Source organism: Oncorhynchus nerka, linkage group LG23, assembly GCF_034236695.1.
Source record: "Oncorhynchus nerka isolate Pitt River linkage group LG23, Oner_Uvic_2.0, whole genome shotgun sequence".
Lineage (NCBI taxonomy): Eukaryota > Metazoa > Chordata > Actinopteri > Salmoniformes > Salmonidae > Oncorhynchus > Oncorhynchus nerka.
The window spans coordinates 33,437,600-33,465,155 of NC_088418.1; the positions used below are offsets into that span (position 1 = coordinate 33,437,600).

At 40.3% G+C, this 27,556-nt stretch overlaps 1 protein-coding gene across 1 annotated transcript in view; it reads left to right on the plus strand.

Annotated features, from left to right (window-relative positions):
- The window catches only part of LOC135564000 (transient receptor potential cation channel subfamily M member 4-like), an 88,386-nt gene extending 64,458 nt beyond the window's left edge, over positions 1-23,928 (plus strand). Inside the window, exons 11-13 of the mRNA XM_065008390.1 lie at positions 17,628-17,662; positions 18,391-18,686; positions 23,705-23,928. Of these exons, the coding sequence (XP_064864462.1) occupies positions 17,628-17,662; positions 18,391-18,686; positions 23,705-23,928 (555 nt within the window). The remainder of the gene's footprint in view (positions 1-17,627; positions 17,663-18,390; positions 18,687-23,704) is intronic.
- Positions 23,929-27,556: the final 3,628 nt, after the last annotated feature.

A 27,556-nucleotide genomic window follows, 5' to 3' on the forward strand; every position in this document is an offset into this window, starting at 1 on the left:
AACATGATTTAGAGCTTGTTTATGGAAAAGTGCTTATTTCTGCATTTCAATGTTGCATCTTGCTGAAAACTGTCCACAATGTTCATTTCATCTCAAATAGACAGCACAGCAAAAATGGACATCCAGAGTGCATCAAACATGATTTAGAGCTTGTTTATGGAAAAGTGCTTATTTCTGCATTTCAATGTTGCAACTTGCTGAAAACTGTCCACAATGTTCATTTCATCTCAAATAGACAGCACAGCAAAAATGGACATCCAGAGTGCATCAAACATGATTTAGAGCTTGTTTATGGAAAAGTGCTTATTTCTGCATTTCAATGTTGCAACTTGCTGAAAACTGTCCACAATGTTCATTTCATCTCAAATAGACAGCACAGCAAAAAATTGGACATCCAGAGTGCATCAAACATGATTTAGAGCTTGTTTATGGAAAAGTGCTTATTTCTGCATTTCAATGTTGCAACTTGCTGAAAACTGTCCACAATGTTCATTTCATCCCAAATAGACAGCACAGCAAAAGATGGACATCCAGAGTGCATCAAACATGATTTAGAGCTTGTTTATGGAAAAGTGCTTATTTCTGCATTTCAATGTTGCAACTTGCTGAAAACTGTCCACAATGTTCATTTCATCTCAAATAGACAGCACAGCAAAAAATGGACATCCAGAGTGCATCAAACATGATTTAGAGCTTGTTTATGGAAAAGTGCTTATTTCTGCATTTCAATGTTGCAACTTGCTGAAAACTGTCCACAATGTTCATTTCATCTCAAATAGACAGCACAGCAAAGATGGACATCCAGAGTGCATCAAACATGATTTAGAGCTTGTTTATGGAAAAGTGCTTATTTCTGCATTTCAATGTTGCAACTTGCTGAAAACTGTCCACAATGTTCATTTCATCTCAAATAGACAGCACAGCAAAAATGGACATCCAGAGTGCATCAAACATGATTTAGAGCTTGTTTATGGAAAAGTGCTTATTTCTGTATTTCAATGTTGCAACTTGCTGAAAACTGTCCACAATGTTCATTTCATCTCAAATAGACAGCACAGCAAAAATGGACATCCAGAGTGCATCAAACATGATTTAGAGCTTGTTTATGGAAAAGTGCTTATTTCTGCATTTCAATGTTGCAACTTGCTGAAAACTGTCCACAATGTTCATTTCATCTCAAATAGACAGCACAGCAAAAAATGGACATCCAGAGTGCATCAAACATGATTTAGAGCTTGTTTATGGAAAAGTGCTTATTTCTGCATTTCAATGTTGCAACTTGCTGAAAACTGTCCACAATGTTCATTTCATCTCAAATAGACAGCACAGCAAAAATGGACATCCAGAGTGCATCAAACATGATTTAGAGCTTGTTTATGGAAAAGTGCTTATTTCTGTATTTCAATGTTGCAACTTGCTGAAAACTGTCCACAATGTTCATTTCATCTCAAATAGACAGCACAGCAAAAAATGGACATCCAGAGTGCATCAAACATGATTTAGAGCTTGTTTATGGAAAAGTGCTTATTTCTGCATTTCAATGTTGCAACTTGCTGAAAACTGTCCACATGTTCATTTCATCTCAAATAGACAGCACAGCAAAAAATGGACATCCAGAGTGCATCAAACATGATTTAGAGCTTGTTTATGGAAAAGTGCTTATTTCTGTATTTCAATGTTGCAACTTGCTGAAAACTGTCCACAATGTTCATTTCATCTCAAATAGACAGCACAGCAAAAATGGACATCCAGAGTGCATCAAACATGATTTAGAGCTTGTTTATGGAAAAGTGCTTATTTCTGCATTTCAATGTTGCAACTTGCTGAAAACTGTCCACAATGTTCATTTCATCTCAAATAGACAGCACAGCAAAAATGGACATCCAGAGTGCATCAAACATGATTTAGAGCTTGTTTATGGAAAAGTGCTTATTTCTGCATTTCAATGTTGCAACTTGCTGAAAACTGTCCACAATGTTCATTTCATCTCAAATAGACAGCACAGCAAAAATGGACATCCAGAGTGCATCAAACATGATTTAGAGCTTGTTTATGGAAAAGTGCTTATTTCTGTATTTCAATGTTGCAACTTGCTGAAAACTGTCCACAATGTTCATTTCATCTCAAATAGACAGCACAGCAAAAAATGGACATCCAGAGTGCATCAAACATGATTTAGAGCTTGTTTATGGAAAAGTGCTTATTTCTGCATTTCAATGTTGCAACTTGCTGAAAACTGTCCACAATGTTCATTTCATCTCAAATAGACAGCACAGCAAAAATGGACATCCAGAGTGCATCAAACATGATTTAGAGCTTGTTTATGGAAAAGTGCTTATTTCTGTATTTCAATGTTGCAACTTGCTGAAAACTGTCCACAATGTTCATTTCATCTCAAATAGACAGCACAGCAAAAATGGACATCCAGAGTGCATCAAACATGATTTAGAGCTTGTTTATGGAAAAGTGCTTATTTCTGTATTTCAATGTTGCAACTTGCTGAAAACTGTCCACAATGTTCATTTCATCTCAAATAGACAGCACAGCAAAAATGGACATCCAGAGTGCATCAAACATGATTTAGAGCTTGTTTATGGAAAAGTGCTTTTTTTATTTCAATGTTGCAACTTGCTGAAAACTGTCCACAATGTTCATTTCATCTCAAATAGACAGCACAGCAAAAAATGGACATCCAGAGTGCATCAAACATGATTTAGAGCTTGTTTATGGAAAAGTGCTTATTTCTGCATTTCAATGTTGCAACTTGCTGAAAACTGTCCACAATGTTCATTTCATCTCAAATAGACAGCACAGCAAAAAATGGACATCCAGAGTGCATCAAACATGATTTAGAGCTTGTTTATGGAAAAGTGCTTATTTCTGTATTTCAATGTTGCAACTTGCTGAAAACTGTCCACAATGTTCATTTCATCTCAAATAGACAGCACAGCAAAAATGGACATCCAGAGTGCATCAAACATGATTTAGAGCTTGTTTATGGAAAAGTGCTTATTTCTGCATTTCAATGTTGCAACTTGCTGAAAACTGTCCACAATGTTCATTTCATCTCAAATAGACAGCACAGCAAAAAATGGACATCCAGAGTGCATCAAACATGATTTAGAGCTTGTTTATGGAAAAGTGCTTATTTCTGCATTTCAATGTTGCAACTTGCTGAAAACTGTCCACAATGTTCATTTCATCTCAAATAGACAGCACAGCAAAAATGGACATCCAGAGTGCATCAAACATGATTTAGAGCTTGTTTATGGAAAAGTGCTTATTTCTGTATTTCATGTTGCAACTTGCTGAAAACTGTCCACAATGTTCATTTCATCTCAAATAGACAGCACAGCAAAAATGGACATCCAGAGTGCATCAAACATGATTTAGAGCTTGTTTATGGAAAAGTGCTTATTTCTGTATTTCAATGTTGCAACTTGCTGAAAACTGTCCACAATGTTCATTTCATCTCAAATAGACAGCACAGCAAAAATGGACATCCAGAGTGCATCAAACATGATTTAGAGCTTGTTTATGGAAAAGTGCTTATTTCTGTATTTCAATGTTGCAACTTGCTGAAAACTGTCCACAATGTTCATTTCATCTCAAATAGACAGCACAGCAAAAATGGACATCCAGAGTGCATCAAACATGATTTAGAGCTTGTTTATGGAAAAGTGCTTATTTCTGCATTTCAATGTTGCAACTTGCTGAAAACTGTCCACAATGTTCATTTCATCTCAAATAGACAGCACAGCAAAAATGGACATCCAGAGTGCATCAAACATGATTTAGAGCTTGTTTATGGAAAAGTGCTTATTTCTGTATTTCAATGTTTCAGCTTGCTGAAAACTGTCCACAATGTTCATTTCATCTCAAATAGACAGCACAGCAAAACAAGGACATCCAGAGTGCATCAAACATGATTTAGAGCTTGTTTATGGAAAAGTGCTTATTTCTGCATTTCAATGTTGCAACTTGCTGAAAACTGTCCACGATGTTCATTTCATCTCAAATAGACAGCACAGCCAAAATTGGACATCCAGAGTGCATCAATCATGATTTAGAGCTTGTTTATGGAAAAGTGCTTATTTCTGTATTTCCATGTTGCAGCTTGCTGAAAACTGTCCACAATGTTCATTTCATCTCAAATAGACAGCACAGCAAAAATGGACATCCAGAGTGCATCAAACATGATTTAGAGCTTGTTTATGGAAAAGTGCTTATTTCTGTATTTCAATGTTGCAACTTGCTGAAAACTGTCCACAATGTTCATTTCATCTCAAATAGACAGCACAGCAAAAATTGGACATCCAGAGTGCATCAAACATGATTTAGAGCTTGTTTATGGAAAAGTGCTTATTTCTGTATTTCAATGTTGCAACTTGCTGAAAACTGTCCACAATGTTCATTTCATCTCAAATAGACAGCACAGCAAAAATTGGACATCCAGAGTGCATCAAACATGATTTAGAGCTTGTTTATGGAAAAGTGCTTATTTCTGCATTTCAATGTTGCAACTTGCTGAAAACTGTCCACAATGTTCATTTCATCTCAAATAGACAGCACAGCAAAACAAGGACATCCAGAGTGCATCAAACATGATTTAGAGCTTGTTTATGGAAAAGTGCTTATTTCTGTATTTCAATGTTGCAACTTGCTGAAAACTGTCCACAATGTTCATTTCATCTCAAATAGACAGCACAGCAAAACAAGGACATCCAGAGTGCATCAAACATGATTTAGAGCTTGTTTATGGAAAAGTGCTTATTTCTGCATTTCAATGTTGCAACTTGCTGAAAACTGTCCACAATGTTCATTTCGTCTCAAATAGACAGCACAGCCAAAATTGGACATCCAGAGTGCATCAAACATGATTTAGAGCTTGTTTATGGAAAAGTGCTTATTTCTGTATTTCCATGTTGCAACTTGCTGAAAACTGTCCACAATGTTCATTTCATCTCAAATAGACAGCACAGCAAAAAATGGACATCCAGAGTGCATCAAACATGATTTAGAGCTTGTTTATGGAAAAGTGCTTATTTCTGTATTTCAATGTTGCAACTTGCTGAAAACTGTCCACAATGTTCATTTCATCTCAAATAGACAGCACAGCAAAAATGGACATCCAGAGTGCATCAAACATGATTTAGAGCTTGTTTATGGAAAAGTGCTTATTTCTGCATTTCAATGTTGCAACTTGCTGAAAACTGTCCACAATGTTCATTTCATCTCAAATAGACAGCACAGCAAAAATGGAACATCCAGAGTGCACCAAACATGATTTAGAGCTTGTTTATGGAAAAGTGCTTATTTCTGTATTTCAATGTTGCAACTTGCTGAAAACTGTCCACAATGTTCATTTCATCTCAAATAGACAGCACAGCAAAAATGGACATCCAGAGTGCATCAAACATGATTTAGAGCTTGTTTATGGAAAAGTGCTTATTTCTGCATTTCAATGTTGCAACTTGCTGAAAACTGTCCACAATGTTCATTTCATCTCAAATAGACAGCACAGCCAAAATTGGACATCCAGAGTGCATCAAACATGATTTAGAGCTTGTTTATGGAAAAGTGCTTATTTCTGTATTTCCATGTTGCAACTTGCTGAAAACTGTCCACAATGTTCATTTCATCTCAAATAGACAGCACAGACAAAATTGGACATCCAGAGTGCATCAAACATGATTTAGAGCTTGTTTATGGAAAAGTGCTTATTTCTGTATTTCAATGTTGCAACTTGCTGAAAACTGTCCACAATGTTCATTTCATCTCAAATAGACAGCACAGCAAAAATGGACATCCAGAGTGCATCAAACATGATTTAGAGCTTGTTTATGGAAAGTGCTTATTTCTGTATTTCTATTGTTGCAGCTTGCTGAAAACTGTCCACAATGTTCATTTCATCTCAAATAGACAGCACAGCAAAACAAGGACATCCAGAGTGCATCAAACATGATTTAGAGCTTGTTTATGGAAAAGTGCTTATTTCTGCATTTCCATGTTGCAACTTGCTGAAAACTGTCCACAATGTTCATTTCATCTCAAATAGACAGCACAGCAAAATTGGACATCCAGAGTGCATCAAAACATGATTTAGAGCTTGTTTATGGAAAAGTGCTTATTTCTGTATTTCAATGTTGCAACTTGCTGAAAACTGTCCACAATGTTAATTTCATCTCAAATAGACAGCACAGCAAAAATGGACATCCAGAGTGCATCAAACATGATTTAGAGCGTGTTTATGGAAAAGTGCTTATTTCTGTATTTCCATGTTGCAACTTGCTGAAAACTGTCCACAATGTTCATTTCATCTCAAATAGACAGCACAGCAAAAAATGGACATCCAGAGTGCATCAAACATGATTTAGAGCTTGTTTATGGAAAAGTGCTTATTTCTGTATTTCCATGTTGCAACTTGCTGAAAACTGTCCACAATGTTCATTTCATCTCAAATAGACAGCACAGCCAAAAATGGACATCCAGAGTGCATCAAACATGATTTAGAGCTTGTTTATGGAAAAGTGCTTATTTCTGTATTTCCATGTTGCAACTTGCTGAAAAACTGTCCACAATGTTCATTTCATCTCAAATAGACAGCACAGCAAAAATGGACATCCAGAGTGCATCAAACATGATTTAGAGCTTGTTTATGGAAAAGTGCTTATTTCTGTATTTCAATGTTGCAACTTGCTGAAAACTGTCCACAATGTTCATTTCATCTCAAATAGACAGCACAGCCAAAAATGGACATCCAGAGTGCATCAAACATGATTTAGAGCTTGTTTATGGAAAAGTGCTTATTTCTGTATTTCCATGTTGCAACTTGCTGAAAACTGTCCACAATGTTCATTTCATCTCAAATAGACAGCACAGCCAAAAATGGACATCCAGAGTGCATCAAACATGATTTAGAGCTTGTTTATGGAAAAGTGCTTATTTCTGTATTTCCATGTTGCAACTTGCTGAAAACTGTCCACAATGTTCATTTCATCTCAAATAGACAGCACAGCAAAAATGGAACATCCAGAGTGCATCAAACATGATTTAGAGCTTGTTTATGGAAAAGTGCTTATTTCTGTATTTCCATGTTGCAACTTGCTGAAAACTGTCCACAATGTTCATTTCATCTCAAATAGACAGCACAGCAAAAATGGACATCCAGAGTGCATCAAACATGATTTAGAGCTTGTTTATGGAAAAGTGCTTATTTCTGCATTTCAATGTTGCAACTTGCTGAAAACTGTCCACAATGTTCATTTCGTCTCAAATAGACAGCACAGCCAAAATTGGACATCCAGAGTGCATCAAAACATGATTTAGAGCTTGTTTATGGAAAAGTGCTTATTTCTGTATTTCCATGTTGCAACTTGCTGAAAGCTGTCCACAATGTTCATTTCATCTCAAATAGACAGCACAGCAAAAAATTGGACATCCAGAGTGCATCAAACATGATTTAGAGCTTGTTTATGGAAAAGTGCTTATTTCTGTATTTCAATGTTGCAACTTGCTGAAAACTGTCCACAATGTTCATTTCATCTCAAATAGACAGCACAGCAAAAATGGACTTCCAGAGTGCATCAAACATGATTTAGAGCTTGTTTATGGAAAAGTGCTTATTTCTGTATTTCCATGTTGCAACTTGCTGAAAACTGTCCACAATGTTCATTTCATCTCAAATAGACAGCACAGCAAAAATGGACATCCAGAGTGCATCAAACATGATTTAGAGCTTGTTTATGGAAAAGTGCTTATTTCTGTATTTCAATGTTGCAACTTGCTGAAAACTGTCCACAATGTTAATTTCATCTCAAATAGACAGCACAGCAAAAATGGACATCCAGAGTGCATCAAACATGATTTAGAGCTTGTTTATGGAAAAGTGCTTATTTCTGTATTTCAATGTTGCAACTTGCTGAAAACTGTCCACAATGTTCATTTCATCTCAAATAGACAGCACAGCAAAAAATGGACATCCAGAGTGCATCAAACATGATTTAGAGCTTGTTTATGGAAAAGTGCTTATTTCTGTATTTCCATGTTGCAACTTGCTGAAAACTGTCCACAATGTTCATTTCATCTCAAATAGACAGCACAGCAAAAATGGAACATCCAGAGTGCATCAAACATGATTTAGAGCTTGTTTATGGAAAAGTGCTTATTTCTGTATTTCCATGTTGCAACTTGCTGAAAACTGTCCACAATGTTAATTTCATCTCAAATAGACAGCACAGCAAAAATTGGACATCCAGAGTGCATCAAACATGATTTAGAGCTTGTTTATGGAAAAGTGCTTATTTCTGTATTTCCATGTTGCAACTTGCTGAAAACTGTCCACAATGTTCATTTCATCTCAAATAGACAGCACAGCAAAAATTGGACATCCAGAGTGCATCAAACATGATTTAGAGCTTGTTTATGGAAAAGTGCTTATTTCTGCATTTCCATGTTTCAACTTGCTGAAAACTGTCCACAATGTTAATTTTATCTCAAATAGACAGCACAGCAAAAAATGGACATCCAGAGTGCATCAAACATGATTTAGAGCTTGTTTATGGAAAAGTGCTTATTTCTGCATTTCAATGTTGCAACTTGCTGAAAACTGTCCACAATGTTAATTTCATCTCAAATAGACAGCACAGCAAAAATGGACATCCAGAGTGCATCAAACATGATTTAGAGCTTGTTTATGGAAAAAAGTGCTTATTTCTGTATTTCAATGTTGCAACTTGCTGAAAACTGTCCACAATGTTCATTTCATCTCAAATAGACAGCACAGCAAAATTGGACATCCAGAGTGCATCAAACATGATTTAGAGCTTGTTTATGGAAAAGTGCTTATTTCTGTATTTCAATGTTGCAACTTGCTGAAAACTGTCCACAATGTTAATTTCATCTCAAATAGACAGCACAGCAAAAATTGGACATCCAGAGTGCATCAAACATGATTTAGAGCTTGTTTATGGAAAAAAGTGCTTATTTCTGTATTTCAATGTTGCAACTTGCTGAAAACTGTCCACAATGTTAATTTCATCTCAAATAGACAGCACAGCAAAAAATTGGACATCCAGAGTGCATCAAACATGATTTAGAGCTTGTTTATGGAAAAGTGCTTATTTCTGTATTTCAATGTTGCAACTTGCTGAAAACTGTCCACAATGTTAATTTAATCTCAAATAGACAGCACAGCAAAAATTGGACATCCAGAGTGCATCAAACATGATTTAGAGCTTGTTTATGGAAAAGTTGTTTCTGTATTTCAATGTTGCAACTTGCTGAAAACTGTCCACAATGTTAATTTCATCTCAAATAGACAGCACAGCAAAAATTGGACATCCAGAGTGCATCAAACATGATTTAGAGCTTGTTTATGGAAAAGTGCTTATTTCTGTATTTCAATGTTGCAACTTGCTGAAAACTGTCCACAATGTTAATTTCATCTCAAATAGACAGCACAGCAAAAATTGGACATCCAGAGTGCATCAAACATGATTTAGAGCTTGTTTATGGAAAAAAAAGTGTTTTCTGTATTTCAATGTTGCAACTTGCTGAAAACTGTCCACAATGTTAATTTCATCTCAAATAGACAGCACAGCAAAAATTGGACATCCAGAGTGCATCAAACATGATTTAGAGCTTGTTTATGGAAAAGTGCTTATTTCTGTATTTCAATGTTGCAACTTGCTGAAAACTGTCCACAATGTTCATTTCATCTCAAATAGACAGCACAGCAAAAAATTGGACATCCAGAGTGCATCAAACATGATTTAGAGCTTGTTTATGGAAAAGTGCTTATTTCTGCATTTCAATGTTGCAACTTGCTGAAAACTGTCCACAATGTTCATTTCATCCCAAATAGACAGCACAGCAAAAATGGAACATCCAGAGTGCATCGAACATGATTTAGAGCTTGTTTATGGAAAAGTGCTTATTTCTGTATTTCAATGTTGCAACTTGCTGAAAACTGTCCACAATGTTCATGTCATCTCAAATAGACAGCACAGCAAAAAATTGGACATCCAGAGTGCATCAAACATGATTTAGAGCTTGTTTATGGAAAAGTGCTTATTTCTGCATTTCCATGTTGCAACTTGGTGAAAACTGACCACAATGTTCATTTCATCTCAAATAGACAGCACAGCAAAAATTGGACATCCAGAGTGCATCAAACATGATTTAGACCTTGACTTTGGAAAAGTGTAAATTTCTGTATTTCAATGTTGAAATTAGCTGAAAATTGTCCACAGTGTTCATATCATCCTGAATAAACTACTGCAAAAAATACACCCAGAGTGCATCAAACATGATTTAGACCATGTTTTTGGAAAAGTGTTTTTTCCTATATTTCAATGTTGAAATTTGCTGAAAATTGTCCACAGTGTTCATATCATGCTCAATAAACAGTGCAGCAAAAAAATACATCCAGAGTGCATCAAACATGATTTAGACCTTGGCTTTGGAAAAGTGTTGCTGAAAATTGTCCACAGTGTTAATATCATCCTGAATAAACTACTGCAAAAAAATACACCCAGAGTGCATCAAACATGATTTAGACCTTGTTTTTGGAAAAGTGTTGCTGAAAATTGTCCACAGTGTTAATATAATCCTGAATAAACTACTGCAAAAAAATATATCCAGAGTGCATCAAACATGATTTAGATCTTGTTTTTGGAAAAGTGTTGCTGAAAATTATCCACAGTGTTCATATCATCCTGAATAAACTACTGCAAAAAAATACACCCAGAGTGCATCAAACATGATTTAGACCTTGGCTTTGGAAAAGTGTTAATTTCTGTATTTCAATGTTGAAATTTGCTGAAAATTGTCCACAGTGTTCATATCATCCTGTATTAACAGTACAGCAAAACAATTACATCCAGACTGCATCAAACATGATTGAGACCTTGTTTTGGAAAAGTGTTGCTGAAAATTGTCCACAGTGTTCATATCATCCTGAATAAACTACAGCAAAAAAAATACATCCAGAGTGCATCAAACATGATTTAGACCTTGGTTTTGGAAAAGTGTAAATTTCTGTATTTCAATGTTGAAATTTGCTGAAAATTGTCCACAGTGTTCATATCACATCATCACTTCCAACTGACATTCTCTGTAAGTGAAATCAAGCAACTTTTGACACAAATCAGCTAATAACTCCACTTTGTAGCCACTTACACAAAATATGTCAAGTTTTCCAGATTTGTCTACTTCTCTGCTACTCAAATCTGGAGTATGGAGAAAAAAAGGAGATTCACATCAAAAGTTACAGCAGTTTAAGTAACTGCACCCACATCATTTACTGTAACTGAATCCGCCCACGTGTTCTCGCACACCCCGAGAGCTTCTGGTCAGCGGGGTGGTGGCACCGGGATCCTCATCTCTCCCAAGTGGTCATTCTCTCTTTCTCCCCTTACCCATCTGTCTATCGCCTCCTTTGAATTCCATGCTGTCACAGTTACCAGCCCTTTCAAGCTTAACATCCTTATCATTTATCGCCCTCCAGGTCCCCTCGGAGAGTTCATCAATGAGCTTGATGCCTTGATAAGCTCCTTTCCTGAGGATGGCTCACCTCTCACAGTTCTGGGCGACTTTAACCTCCCCACGTCTACCTTTGACTCATTCCTCTCTGCCTCCTTCTTTCCACTCCTCTCCTCTTTTGACCTCACCCTCTCACCTTCCCCCTCTACTCACAAGGCAGGCAATACGCTCGACCTCATCTTTACTAGATGCTGTTCTTCCACTAACCTCACTGCAACTCCCCTCCAAGTCTCCGACCACTACCTTGTATCCCTTTCCCTCTTGCTCTCATCCAACACTTCCCACACTGCCCCTAGGTCGACGACATCCGATCCTCGTTTGCTTAAGTCAAACGACACCGCTGGTTCTGCTCACACTGCCCTACCCTGTGCTCTGACCTCTTTCTCCCCTCTCTCTCCAGATGAAATCTCGCGTCTTGTGACGGCCAGCCGCCCAACAACCTGCCCGCTTGACCCTATTCCCTCCTCTCTTCTCCAGACCATTTCCGGAGACCTTCTCCCTTACCTCACCTCGCTCATCAACTCATCCCTGACCGCTGGCTACGTCCCTTCTGTCTTCAAGAGAGCGAGAGTTGCACCCCTTCTGAAAAAACCTACACTCGATCCCTCCGATGTCAACAACTACAGACCAGTATCCCTTCTTTCTTTTCTCTCCAAAACTCTTGAACGTGCCGTCCTTGGCCAGCTCTCCCGCTATCTCTCTCAGAATGACCTTCTTGATCCATATCAGTCTGGTTTCAAGACTAGTCATTCAACTGAGATTGCTCTTCTCTGTATCACGGAGGCCCTCCGCACTGCTAAAGCTAACTCTCTCTCCTCTGCTCTCATCCTTCTAGACCTATCGGCTGCCTTCGATACTGTGAACCATCAGATCCTCCTCTCCACCCTCTCCGAGTTGGGCATCTCCGGCGCGGCCCACGCTTGGATTGCGTCCTACCTGGCAGGTCGCTCCTACCAGGTGGCGTGGCGAGAATCTGTCTCCTCACCACGCGCTCTCACCACTGGCGTCCCCCAGGGCTCTGTTCTAGGCCCTCTCCTATTCTCGCTATACACCAAGTCACTTGGCTCTGTCATAACCTCACATGGTCTCTCCTATCATTGCTATGCAGACGACACACAATTAATCTTCTCCTTTCCCCCTTCTGATGACCAGGTGGCGAATCGCATCTCTGCATGTCTGGCAGACATATCAGTGTGGATGACGGATCACCACCTCAAGCTGAACCTCGGCAAGACGGAGCTGCTCTTCCTCCCGGGGAAGGACTGCCCGTTCCATGATCTCGCCATCACGGTTGACAACTCCATTGTGTCCTCCTCCCAGAGCGCTAAGAACCTTGGCGTGATCCTGGACAACACCCTGTCGTTCTCAACTAACATCATGGTGGTAGCCCGTTCTTGTAGGTTCATGCTCTACAACATCCGCAGAGTACGACCCTGCCTCACACAGGAAGCAGCGCAGGTCCTAATCCAGGCACTTGTCATCTCCCGTCTGGATTACTGCAACTCGCTGTTGGCTGGGCTCCCTGCCTGTGCCATTAAACCCCTACAACTCATCCAGAACGCCGCAGCCCGTCTGGTGTTCAACCTTCCCAAGTTCTCTCACGTCACCCCGCTCCTCCGCTCTCTCCACTGGCTTCCAGTTGAAGCTCGCATCCGCTACAAGACCATGGTGCTTGCCTACGGAGCTGTGAGGGGAACGGCACCTCAGTACCTCCAGGCTCTGATCAGGCCCTACACCCAAACAAGGGCACTGCGTTCATCCACCTCTGGCCTGCTCGCCTCCCTACCACTGAGGAAGTACAGTTCCCGCGCAGCCCAGTCAAAACTGTTCGCTGCTCTGGCCCCCCAATGGTGGAACAAACTCCCTCACGACGCCAGGACAGCGGAGTCAATCACCACCTTCCGGAGACACCTGAAACCCCACCTCTTTCAGGAATACCTAGGATAGGATAAAGTAATCCTTCTCACCCCCCACCCCCCTTAAAAGATTTAGATGCACTATTGTAAAGTGGCTGTTCCACTGGATGTCTTAAGGTGAACGCACCAATTTGTAAGTCGCTCTGGATAAGAGCGTCTGCTAAATGACTTAAATGTAAATGTAAATGTAACATTTTGGCAAACAGTGTCCATTTTGACCAATACTGCAACAAGTTAGACAAAAGGTTAGAAATATATGGGATATTCATCTACTTCTCTGCTATTCATAGCTGTGTAAAGAATCAAAATATTCCATACGGAACTTATGGTACAGCTGTTTTTATATCTGCATTACCATTTTTCAAACTATCACAAACAACTGTCGATTTGACCACTTTCAGAGCATTTTTTTGGAAAAAAAGTCAACTAAGTTAAAATCTTCCCCCGCTTCTCTGCTCTTCATAGACAAAGTCGGATTTGAAATCGGGTCCACCAATCTGTAACTATAGCTGTTTCCGTAACCTATCGCCTCTCTTTCAAGTGTCTGCAAATCATGTCAGCTGCAAGGCAATTCATGACTTTCAAAACAACTATCGTTTTGACCACTAAACAAACAGTTAGACAAACATATCTTAAAATCTTCCTCTACTTCTCTGCTTCTCAAAGGCGGAAACGCTTTTTAAAGTGGGTCTTACTGTTCCAGAGAGAGAGCGTTTTAATTAACTCCTCACCTGCTCTTCACTAACATCTCTCTGTGTCAATACTGATATCCCAAAACGGAACCATTGGCTTGGAACCTCGCAGACGCTGCAGGGACAAAATCATGACGAGACACTCCTCCTACACGGTTTAAGCTAGAAATGCCGTTCCAATATCAAAAAATCTGAATTGTTTGTATAGAATTTTCGATATCTGTTATACTTTTTCCGTTATTCACTTTCTTGTCCTCTTTTTGTCCTCCTTCCACGTTCATTGGATTTCTCAAGATACTAAAGTGCCCCATTTTGGGGTGAAGGGCGCCAAATACAAATCAACAGAAAACTCATGAATCAAATTTCTCAAACATACAAGTGTTTCACATCATTTTAAAGATAATATTCACGTTAATCCAGCCACAGTGTCTGATTTCAAAAATGCTTTACAACGAAAGCTCCACAAACGATTATGTTAGGTCACCACCAAGCCACAGAAAAACCCAGCAATTTTTCCAACCAAAGAGAGGAGTCACAAAAAATACAAATAGAGATAAAATGAATCACTAACCTTTGATGATCTTCATCGGATGACACTCATAGGACTTCATTTTACACAATACATGTATGTTTTGTTTGATAGAGTGCATTTTTTAAATCAAATTTTACATTGGTGCATTAAGTTCAGTAGTTCTAAAACATGCAGTGATTGTGCATAGAGCCACATGAATTCACAGAAATACTCATTGTAAATGTTTAAGAAAAATCAAGTGTTATGCATGGAAATATAGATACACTTCTCCTTAATGCAACCACTGTGTCAGATTTTAAAATAAACTTTATTGAAAAAGCATAATCTGAGAACGGTGGTCAGAGCCCTAACCAGCCACAGAAATATCCGCCATGTTGGGTAGTCAACATTATTAATAAATAGCATTATCATTTTTCACTTACCTTTGATGATCTTCATCAGAATGCACTCCCAGGAATCTCAGATCCACAATAAATGCTTGTTTTGTTCAATAATGTCCATCATTTATGTCCAATAGCTTATTTAGTTAGGGCGTTTGGTAAACAAATCCAAAATCGCGTTCAGGTCTAGTCGGACGAAAAGTTCAAAAAGTTATATTACAGGTCGAAGAAACTTGTCAAACTAGGTATAGAATCAATCTTTAGGATGTTTTTATCATAAATGTTCAATAATGTTCCAACCGGAGAATTCCATTGTCTGTAGAAAAGCAATGAAACGAGAGAAAACAAGCCTGTGACACTCTGCCAGACCACTGACTCAAACAGCTCCCATCCGACCCCCCTTTACAGGAGAAGCCTAAAACAATGTTCTAACCACTGTGAATTCGATAGGGGCTGAGTTAAAAAACTACAAACCTCAGATTTCCCACTTACTGTTTGGATTTTTTCTCATGTTTTTGCATGCCTTATGAGTTCTGTTATAGTGACAGACATTATTCAAACAGTTAGAAACATCAGAGTGTTATCTATCCAATACTACTAATAATATGCATACATTAGCACCTGGGACTGAGTAGGAGGCAGTTCACTCTGGGCACGCTATTCATCCAAAAGTGAAAATGTTGCCACCTATCCCAAAGAAGATAACCTCTCTGGGATATGTGGTTACGCTAGCCCACCTGGCCAAAATCCAGTGAAAATGCAGAGCGCCAAATTCAATAATTCAATACTGTAAAAATGTAACTTTCATGAAATCACACTTGCAAGATACCTAAATTAAAGCTACACTTGTTGTGAATCCAGCCAACGTGTCAGATTTCAAAAAGGCTGTTCGGCGAAAGCAAACGATGCTATTATCTGAGGATAGCAGCCCAGTAAACAAAGACAGAAAAGCATATTTCAACCCTGCAGGCTCGACACAAAACGCACATATAAAGATATATTTCGTGCCTTACCTTTGACGAGCTTCTTCTGTTGGCACTCCAATATGTCCCATAAACATCACAAATGGTCCTTTTGTTTGATTTATTCCGTTGCTTTTTTTCAAAATTTCCATTTACTATGCGCATTTTGATCCAGAAAAACACTGGTTCCAAGTCACGCAAAATGACTACAAAATGTCTCATAAGTTACCTGTAACCTTTGTCCAAACATGTCAAACTACTTTCCTAATAAAACTTTAGGTATTTAAAGTAAATAATCAATCAAATTGATGAAGGGATGATCTGTGTTCAATCCTGGAGGAAAACAGTGGCGCGAGCTTTTCAGGTCACGCGCCTCTATCTAAGAGTACACTTCACTCTACACTGATTATGAAAGGTGTTACTTCTTCATTTCTCAAAGGAAAAACCTCAACCTAAAGGCTGTTGACATCCAGTGGAAGCGATAGGAATTGCAGGAAAGTTGAATCGAAATCTGGATTCCCAATGAATACCCATTCAAAATAGTGGGCTCAAACAAAAAATCTGAACGATTTGTCCTCAGGGTTTTGCCTGACAAATATGTTATGTTATACTCACAGACAAGATTCAAACAGTTTTAGAAACTTCAGAGTGTTTTCTTTCAGAATGTATTAATAATATGCATATCTTAGCTTCTTGGTCTGAGAAGCAGGCCGTTTACTTTGGACACGCTTTTCATCATGACTTTCACGCCTTGGTCATTGTATTTTGTGTTTTTGTCATATGTTTGGGTAGGCCAGGGTGTGACATGGGTTTATATGTTATGTTTCGTATTGGGGTTTGTATTATTTGGGATTGCGGCTGATTAGGGGTGTGGTAAAGGATTGGCTGCCTGAGGCGATTCCCAATCAGTCAGGTGATTCTTGTTGTCTTGGATTGGGAACCGTATTTAGGCAGCCTCAGTTTCGCTTGGTATTTCGTGGGTGTTTGTTCCTGTCTCTGTGTTGTAGTCACCAGATAGGCTGTAATTAGTTTCACGTTCTGTTTGTTGTTTTGTATTTCTGAGTTATTTCATGTACCGCATTTCATTCATTAAAGTCATGAGTAACCAACACCCTGCATTTCGGTCCGACTCTCTTTCCATAAACGAAGAACGCCAGTACAGAAACACCCACCACTCACGGACCGAGCAGCGTGTAAACTGGCAGCGACAGCGACAGCTTGAAAAGCAGTGAAAGGACGACGTTATGGACAGCAGAAGCATGGAGTATACGACGTGGGAAGGAAATCGACAGGTGGGCGGCCGACCCGGAGAGAGTGCAGGAGCCCGCCTGGGATTCGCTTCAGCAGTGCGAAGAGGGCTACAGGCTAATGGAGTCAAAAAGGAAAACACGGAGACGCAGAGCGAAAACCGAAAGTAACGGGGGAGAGCGCAGAGAGAGAGAGTAGCTGAGTCAGGAGTCAGACCTGAGCCTACTCTCCCTGTTAATCGTGAAGAGCAGTTGCAGTGGGAGAGGCTGCACCACTTGGAGATTTGGACATGGGAGGAGGAATTAGACGGTAAAGGACCCTGGGCTCAACCTGGAGAATATCGCCGTCCCAAGGAAGAAATAGAAGCGGCTAAAGCGGAGAGGCGCAGGTATGAGGAGGCAGCACGGCGACGCGGTTGGAAGCCGGAAAAGCAGCTCGAAAAAATAATTGGGGGGGGGCTAGAAGGGAGAATAGTTATGCCAGGTAGGAAACCTGCGCATACTCCCTGTGCTCACCGTTGGGCTAGAGAGACCGGGCAGGCACCGTGTTATGCTATGGAGCGCACGGTGTTTCCAGTGCGGGTGCAGAGCCAGGTGCGGCACATACCAGCCCTTCCTATTGGCCGGGCTAGAGTGGGCATCGAGCCAGGTAAGCTTGGGCAGGCTCGGTGCTCAAGAGCTCCAGTGCGCCTGCACGGTCCGGTCTATCCAGAGCCACCTCCACACACCAGTCCTCCGGTAGCAGCTCCCCGCACCAGGCTTCCTGTGCGTGTCCTCGATCCTGTAGCTCCAGTTCCAGCACCACGCACCAGGCCTTCAGTGCGCCTCGCCTGTTCAACACAGCCAGAGCCTTCCTTCCCTCCTACGCTGTCGGAGTCTCCCGCCTGTTCAGCACAGCCAGAGCCTTCCTTCCCTTCTACGCTGTCGGAGTCTCCCGCCTGTTCAGCGCAGCCAGAGCCTGTATCCTCTCCTGCGCTGCCGGAGCCTCCTGCCTGGTCGGAGCAGCCTGAGCTGCCAGTCTGCAGAGAGCTGTCAGTCTGCCAAGTGCTGTCAGTCTGCATGAAGCAGCCAGAGCTGTCAGTCTGCCCAGCGCCGCCAGTGCTCCCCGTCTGCCCAGCGCCGCCAGTGCTCCCCGTCTGCCCAGCGCCGCCAGTGCTCCCAGTCTGCCCATTGCCGACAGTGCTCCCAGTCTGCCCAGCGCCGCCAGTGATCCCAGTCTGCCCATTGCCGACAGTGCTCCCAGTCTGCCCAGCGCCGCCAGTGATCCCAGTCTGCCCAGCGCCGCCAGTGCTCCCAGTCTGCCCAGCGCCGCCAGTGCTCCCAGTCTGCCCAGCGTCACCAGTATGCCCAGCATCGCCAGTCTGCCCAGCGTCGCCAGTCTGCCCAGCGTCGCCAGTCTGCCCAGCGCCGCCAGTGCTCCCAGTCTGCCCAGTCTGCCCAGCGTCGCCAGTCTGCCCAGCGTCGCCAGTCTGCCCAGCGTCGCCAGTCTGCCCAGCGCCGCCAGTCTGCCAGGATCCGCCAGAAGTGCCAGTCAGCCAGGATCTGCCAGTCTGCAGAGAGCTGTCAGCCTGCATGGAGCAGTCAGAGCTGTCAGTCTGCATGAAGCAGCCAGAGATATCAGTCTGTAAGAAGCAGCCAGAGCTGTCAGTCTGCATAGAGCAGCTAGATCCGCCAGTCAGCCATGATCTTCTAGATCTGCCAGACAACCAGTCTCTTCCAGATCTGCCAGACAACCAGTCTCTTCCAGATCTGCCAGACAACCAGTCTCTTCCAGATCTGCCAGACAACCAGTCTCTTCCAGATCTGCCCGACAACCAGTCTCTTCCAGATCTGCTCGACAACCAGTCTCTTCCAGATCTGCCCGACAACCAGTCTCTTCCAGATCTGCCCGACAACCAGTCTCTTCCAGATCTGCCAGACAACCAGTCTCTTCCAGATCTGCCAGACAACCAGTCTCTTCCAGATCTGCCAGACAACCAGAATCTTCCAGATCTGCCAGACAACCAGAATCTTCCAGATTTGCTTGTCAACCTGAATCTTCCAGTTCCGCCAGCCAGCCAGGATTTACCGGAGCCTACTACCTGCCTGAGCATCATCTCAGTACTGGGCTGCCTCTCAGTACTGGGATTCCTCTCAGTACTGGGTTTCCTCTCAGTACTGGGTTTCCCCTCAGTCCCGGGCTGCCCCTCAGTCCCGGGCTGCCTCTGTCCCGAGCTGCCCCTCTGTCCCGAGCTGCCCCTCTGTCCCGAGCTGCCCCTCAGTCACGAGCTGCTCCTCAGTCCAGTGGGGATCTGGGTGAGGACTATTAGGCCATGGTCGGCGGAGAGGGTGGATTACCCCAGGACGCGAAGGGGAGGAACTATTACATTAATGGAGTGGGGTCCACGTCCCGAGCCAGAACCGCCACCATGGACAGACGCCCACCCGGACCCTCCCTATGCTCTTGAGGTGCGTCCGGGAGTCCGCACCTTAGGGGGGGGGTTCTGTCACGCCTTGGTCATTGTATTTTGTGTTTTTGTCATATGTTTGGGTAGGCTAGGGTGTGACATGGGTTTATATGTTATGTTTCGTATTGGGGTTTGTATTATTTGGGATTGCGGCTGATTAGGGGTGTGGTAAAGGATTGGCTGCCTGAGGCGATTCCCAATCAGTCAGGTGATTCTTGTTGTCTTGGATTGGGAACCGTATTTAGGCAGCCTCAGTTTCGCTTGGTATTTCGTGGGTGTTTGTTCCTGTCTCTGTGTTGTAGTCACCAGATAGGCTGTAATTATTTTCACGTTCTGTTTGTTGTTTTGTATTTCTGAGTTATTTCATGTACCGCATTTCATTCATTAAAGTCATGAGTAACCAACACGCTGCATTTTGGTCCGACTCTCTTTCCACAAACGAAGAACGCCGTTACAATGACGTGAAAATACTGCCCCCTGTCCTAAAGAAGTTAAACTAGATGATAGAAACACTGGACAATTTTCAGCAAGTTGCAACCATGAAATACAGATTATTATTTTTTTGCCATAAACAAGGCCTAAATCATGTTTGATGCACTCGGTAAGTACAATTTTTGCAGTAATGTTTAAACTAGATGATAGGTACACTGTGGACAGTTTTCAGCAAGTTGCAACCATGAAATACAGAAAATAACACTTTTCCATAAACAAGGTCTAAATCATGTTTGATGCACTCTGTAAGTATTTTTTTGCAGTACTGTTTAATCAAGATGATAGGAACCCCGAGGACAATTTTCAGCAAGTGCAACTATGAAATAGAGAAATAAACAATTTTCCATAAACAAGGTCTAAATCATGTTTGATGCACTCGGTAAGTACAATTTTTGCAGTACTGTTTAACCTACAAATAGCATGAAACATGTTTTAGACCTTGTTTATTTAACTGTTTTAAATTATATTTAATGGTTGCAACATGCTGAAAATATTCTCATTCTGTTCCTAACATCTCAACCAATCAGTTCTGCACCAATTTCTGCTTACAAATAGTTTCAAATCCTTTTTAAACCTGTGGTAGCAGAATCAGAATTAGTTAGTTAACATAGATAAATATGACGTTTTATTCACATAATAATGCTTATGTGAGATATTTGTGATTTGGATGTCTTCTTTTTGGATGATACTGTTGGCAGTTTGCAGTTATCCCTTCTCTGCCAGGGCTCAGTTACTTGGGGCCCAGAGAGGGGAGAGGTCAGGGTAGTCTTATCTGTGAATGTGTCTGTAACTATTCCTGAACCATGTGAAGGGATGGTGTGATTAAAGGGGAACCAGTTAGTTGGCTCCACAATGTCTGTGTGCCAGTCACTCCTCTCCATGATCTTGTCCAGGAGGGGTTGTATCTGAGATGGGAGTGTCAGAATTGACAATTGATATATGCTATTGGATGAAGTAATGTTTTGGTCCTAAGTGGTACCAAGAATGAGATAGGAACTTCGTTTAGGAGACCAAACTGAATGATAATTTATAGCTAATGCTGTCTGGCTATGGGATTACACCTCTCTCAAGGACAAACTTTATGATAACTCTGACTTGTGTGTGGTTTGCTCTCTTATGATTTGGTAATACAGGAAATTTCCATGACAGACCTTGTTTATGGAAAACTGATTATAACAATATTTCATGTTTCAATGTGCTGAAAATGGTCCCATAGTGTTTTTATAATCTCTACTATCTGTACCGAACCAGTTTTTACTTATAAATGGCATCAGACATGTTTTAGACCTTGTTTATGGAAAACAGTTTACAACTATATTTCACAGTTGCAACATGCAAAAAATTGTCTTAGTGTTTTTATCATCTATACTACCAGCACTGAACCAGTTTTTACTTAAAATTGCATCCAACATGTTTTAGACCATGTTTATAGAAAAGTCTTTATATCTACATTTCACAGTTGCAAACTGCTACAAATTCTCTCATAGTGTTGCTATAATCTCTACTTACCACTACTACATTAGTTTTTACTTAGACATTTCATCAAACATGTTTTAAAACTTGTTTATGGAAAGCTGTTAATAAATCTTGTTATAGAGAAGTGGTCCCGCTTTGGGGATCAAATCAGCGGAAATTTCAAGTGCGCCAAAGTGCGCCACGTATAGTTTTTGATAACACTCAAACTTTCATTAATACACACATACAACGTACTGAATTAAAGCTACACTCGTTGTGAATCTATCAACCAAGTCAGATTTGTAAAATGCTTTTCGGGGAAAGCATGAGAGGTTTTTATCTGATACCATGCACCCTCAAATACAGCAACTTCACCTAAAACGACAGATTTTGCGTTATCTGTCGCTACCCAAAATGCTGGAATAAAATATAAAACATTCATTACCGTTGACGAGCTTCTTTCTTGGCACTCCTATATGTCCCATAAACATCCCAGTTGGGTCTTTTTCCCGATTAAATCCGTCATTGTATAGCCAAAATGTCATTTTCTGAAGACCGGTCTGATGCAGGAATATTCTGTTTTCCAAGACGCAACGTCACTTTTTAAAATGACAAAAGGTGCCTATATACTTTTACAAAACACTTCAAATTACTTTTCTAACTCAACTTTAGGTATTAATAAACGTTAATTAGCTATACAATTCATCACGGGGCGATTTGTATTCGATAGGAGCTAGTCTGGAAATGAACGGTCATCTTTGTCATTTTAATAACTTCCTGTTGACAAACTGAAACCGGAAAGGCTAAAACGTAATAGAACAAAGGATTAAGTCTGCTCAAAACGCCAGCACTGGCGACATCGTGTGGAAGCTGTAGGCGTTTACAATACGGCTGGATATATTTCCGCTCGTCTTTAACGATACATTGACTGGCGTAGTAATATATTTTTTGTGTTTTTGGAGAACAGTTTTTCGAGGGATTTTTACTGCTAAACACGTTGTTTTATAGCCACAGACACGATTTAACCAGTTTTGGAAACCTCTGAGTGTTTTCTATCCACGGATACTATCCATATGCATGTACTATATTCCTGGCATGAATAGCAGGGCGATGAAATGTTGCGCGATTTTTAACAAAAAGCTAAGAAAATTCGCAACTATATTTCAAATTGGCAAACTGCTGCAAATTGTCTCATAGTGTTCCTATCATCTCCACCACCAGTACTGCACCAGTTTTTACTTACAAATTACATCAAACATTTTTTGGACCTTGTTTATGGAAAACTGTGTATAACTATATTTCATAATTGCAAAACGCAAAAAATTGTCTCATAGTGTTTTTATCATCGCTACTACCAGTGCTGAATGAGATTTTACTTACAAATTTTATCAAACATGTTTTAGACCTTGTTTTTTTAAACCTGTTTATAACCAAATGTCACAGTCGCAAACTGCTGAAAATTGTCACATAGTGTTGCTATCATCTCTTCTACCAGTAGTGCAGTAGTTTTACTTATAAATTGAATCAAACATGTTTTATACCTATTTTATTGAACATTGTTTAACAATTTTTCACAGTTGAAATCTGCTGAAAATTGTAACGTAGTGTTTTTATCATCTCTACTACCAGTACTGCAACAGTTTTTACTTACAAATGCCATCAAACATGCTTTAGACCTTGTTTTTTGAAAACGGTTCATAACTATATTTCACAGTTGCAAACTGCTGAAAATTGTCTCATAGTGTTCCTATCATCTCTACTTACCAGTACAGTACTAACTTTTAATTACAATTTTGCATCAAACATGATTTTGAATAAATGTGTAATGAATGTGGTAAGAATGATCCTGCAACATTCATTAAAGTGTCATGACTGGTTTAATAAAAGTGTTATCAATGCCTCACGTAATACCCCTTTATAGAAAGTGTTACCACTGTTTTATAGTATAAATTAATAAGGGAATGCCATACTTATGTGACTAACCACTCTTTGTTCAACACTTTTTTTGCATAATTTTAATCTCTCAGCTTCTTGCAGTGGAGATTGACACACCAGAAAGATTCAGAGCCACGGCGGACATCATCATTAATCTCCTCAACACCAACGACAACGCTCCCAAGTTCTTCTCCGATTACTTCCAGAATTCCCGAAAACTCTCTGGCGGCTCCAATGTTGATTCTGTGACGTCTCGTCCCAGTCCCACTCTATCCCGTCTAAAAATACATCCCAAAGCCCATGTACGTCATTCACTCGACATGTAGATAAAAGCTAGGGGAGGTAAGCTGCCAGATGGCTATCACTTTTATTTTGTTGTGTAACACTTAAGTCCCAGATTTGTTTCTCATGCTCAGCAGCACATGCTGCTGCTACAGTCCAGAATTATTTGCTCTTTATAACAAAGCATGACTGCATTGCTTTAGGACAGGGGTTGCCAAACTTTTTTTTTATAAATAGCTCTCTAAGGTATGCAATGACCAACATGACAAGAGGAACTGATGATGAACTGATGACAAAATTGCACCCTGTGAATTTTACTGTTGTAACTTTCAAGAGTAAGTTTAAAGTCCAACTGAGTTCCTTAAAAAAATACAGATTTTTGTTGGGGGGGGGGGGGTATACAGTTTGGGAACTAGTGCTTTATGATATGGCATTATTCATGTGTGACTATACACGTTCACTCTTTTAGTCTTCTATCTATCCATCCTCCGATTCCAAAGAACAAACCAACATTTCCATTGGTTTCCTATTTCCATTGTGAACGTCAGCATTATAGACTTTTGAATTAATACTGTTTTAGTTTATATCCTTTTCCAATATCCTTAAATACATGTGCCTTGCATAATAGACAGTGCAAGAGAGCTCAAGGGTGTTTGTGCGTGTGGAGGGTAGTAATATTTGAGGGTAGTGGCCACCTGAAAACCTTGTCCTTGTTTGTGGTTCATCTGTACACTGAGATCGAGAGCACTGGGTGGTGGGGCTTCACTGGTAAATTCTACCTTTGTGTGAACGAGACAAAGGCGCACCACTGTGATCACAGGCAATTTCAAACAGCTAAACAAGCAGCTAGCCAGTAACCTTGGCCACATGGAGACAGGCCGTGAACAGAGCAGGCACTCCTGCAATGAGATAGAAACAGACTAGCCACATAAGCTACTATATGTTCCAATAAAAATGTTCTATTTAGAGATATTCTTTATAGGTGACCCCATGCACATTATGGTCTACCTTTATTTAGTGATTTTGGGGTCAATACCTTTTCAACTGACTCCTTACAGGAGAGGAATTGAAATAAATTAATTGAGAAATCATTCTAGAAACTCATGTGGTATATTTCTTTGAGTGGAATTGTAATAGTAGTAGTTCCAGTAGTAGTTCCAAATGCTGGTGTCACGCATAGGTGTAATAGGTGGCAGGGAAGTCAGGCGCAGGAGAGTCAAATGGAGTTTAAATATGGAATCTTTTAATAAAGTTCCACGAGTATGCTCCATAACAATAAATGTACAAACAAACAAAACATGGGTACGAAGACCCGACGCGCACCTATACAAACAAGCACACTACACAGACAACAAAATCAATCTCTGACAAAGACATGAGGGGAAACAGAGGGTTAAATACACAACAGGTAATGAATGGGATTGAAAACAGGTGTGTGGGAAGACAAGACAAAACCAATGGAAAATGAAAAAAGGATCAATGATGGCTAGAAGACCGGTGACGTCGAACGCCGAGCACCGCCCGAACAAGGAGAGGCAACGACTTCGGCAGAAGTCGTGACAGCTGGGCCTAGTATAAGATGTCATACAATAACTTTTGTAGTGATTCCCATGTTGATGATGTAAATAATATTTGCTACTCTGTGGTGTGTAATGAGAAGCAACCAGATGCTGTAGTTATGAAATTGCTTATTCCAGTTACTAATAAGCATGCACCCATTAAGAAAATTATCAAAACTGTTGTTAAATCCCATTGGATTGAAAAAAATGTGGTTGAGAGGGATGAGGCAAAAGGAATGGCAAATAAGTCAAATCAAATCAAATTTATTGATCACATACACGGGGTTAGCATATGTTATTGCAAGTGTAGCAACAGTTCCGACAGTGCAGCAATATCTAACAAGTAATATCTAACAATTAGACAACAAATACCTAATACACACAAATCGAAGTAAATTCATGGAATAAGAATATATAAATACATGTATATGGATAGGCAAGTCTGGCTGCACAACCGATTGGCAAATGTACTTGCAAATTGAGAAATCACGTGACTAAACTGAATAAGAAGAAGAAACTATTCTATAAAATTATATAAAGAATGATAGTAAAAAGCTTTGGAGCACCCTAAATAAAATGTTGAGCAAGAAAGCAAACTTAGCGCCATCATTCATTGAAACAGATGGCTCATTCATCACAAAACCCACTGATATTGCCAACTGCTTTTATGATTTTTTAATTGGCAAGATTATCAAGTTTAGGCACGACATGCCAGCAACAAACGCCGACACTGCACATCCAAGTATAACTGACCAAACTATGAAAGACAAGCATTGTAATTTAGAATTTTGTAAAGGGAGTGTGGAAGATTTGAAAAAATGATTGTTGTCTATCAACAATGACAAACCACCAGGGTCTGACAAGTTGGATGGAAAATTACTATGTATAATAACGGGCAATATTGCCACTCCTATTTGGTATATCTTCAATCTAAGACTATTTGAAAGTGTGTGCCCTCAGGCCTGGAATGAAGCAAAAGAGATTCCTCTACTCAAGAATAGTAAAGCCCCCTTTACTGGCTCAAATAACCAACCTGTCAGCCTGTTACCAACCCTGAGAAAACTTTTGGGAAAAATTGTGTTTGACCAGACACAATGCTATTTTACGGAAAACAAATTGACAACAGATTTTCAGCACGCTTATAGGGAAGGACATTGAACACGAATGACTGGTGAATGTCTGACAGGAATTGATGATAAAAAGGTGGTGGGGTCTGTTTTGTTAGACTTTCAGTGCGGCTTTTGAAATTAACGATCATAGTCTACTGCTGGAAAAACGAATGTTAAGGATAGGCAGAATACTGCCCCCTTTGGAGAAATTGCGTGCCCATAGTAAACTGAAAAAACATCTGTCCAAAATTGCTAATATATGCATATAATAATAATTATTGGATAGAAAACACTCTAAAGCTTCTAAAACCGTTTGAATTATGTCTGTAAGTATAGCAGAACTCACAGGGCAGGCAATCTCCCAAACTATTTTTGGGAGCCTCAAACTTGGGGCAACTTTGACGTCATCGCCCCCACCCTTCCCAACCAGCTATGGATCTGGAGACACTTTCTATGTCTTCCATTACATGTCCTCATTCAGTACTGCGTGCAAATACCGCGTGTTTTGAGCCTTTGGTAGGCAAAAGACTGAGTGTCGCGAGAAAATTTAAGGTTACGAGAGCGCGCTTTTTGGAGACACGTTCCTTTGTTCCAGGTCGCCTGCGAAGAAGCACGTTCGCCCGAGAGATTAGATAATTGTTTTGTACGTTTAGAACATCCTAAAGCTTGATTCTGCACTTAGTTTGACCAGTTTAGTCGACATATAATATATAATTTTGAAGATTTGATGCGCAACTGTTCGTGACCAGAAGTAATTTTTGGTAGTATTTCAGCTGGAACTTGCAGCATATGCTAATACAAAGACACTCGAATTGAAACCAAACGATGTTTTGGGTAAGTATGACTTCTTCCACTACATTCTTTTATTTTATTTATTTTACCTTTATTTAACCAGGCAAGTCAGTTAAGAACACATTCTTATTTTCAATGACGGCCTGGGAACAGTGGGTTAACTGCCTGTTCAGGGGCAGAACGACAGATTTGTACCTTGTCAGCTCGGGGGT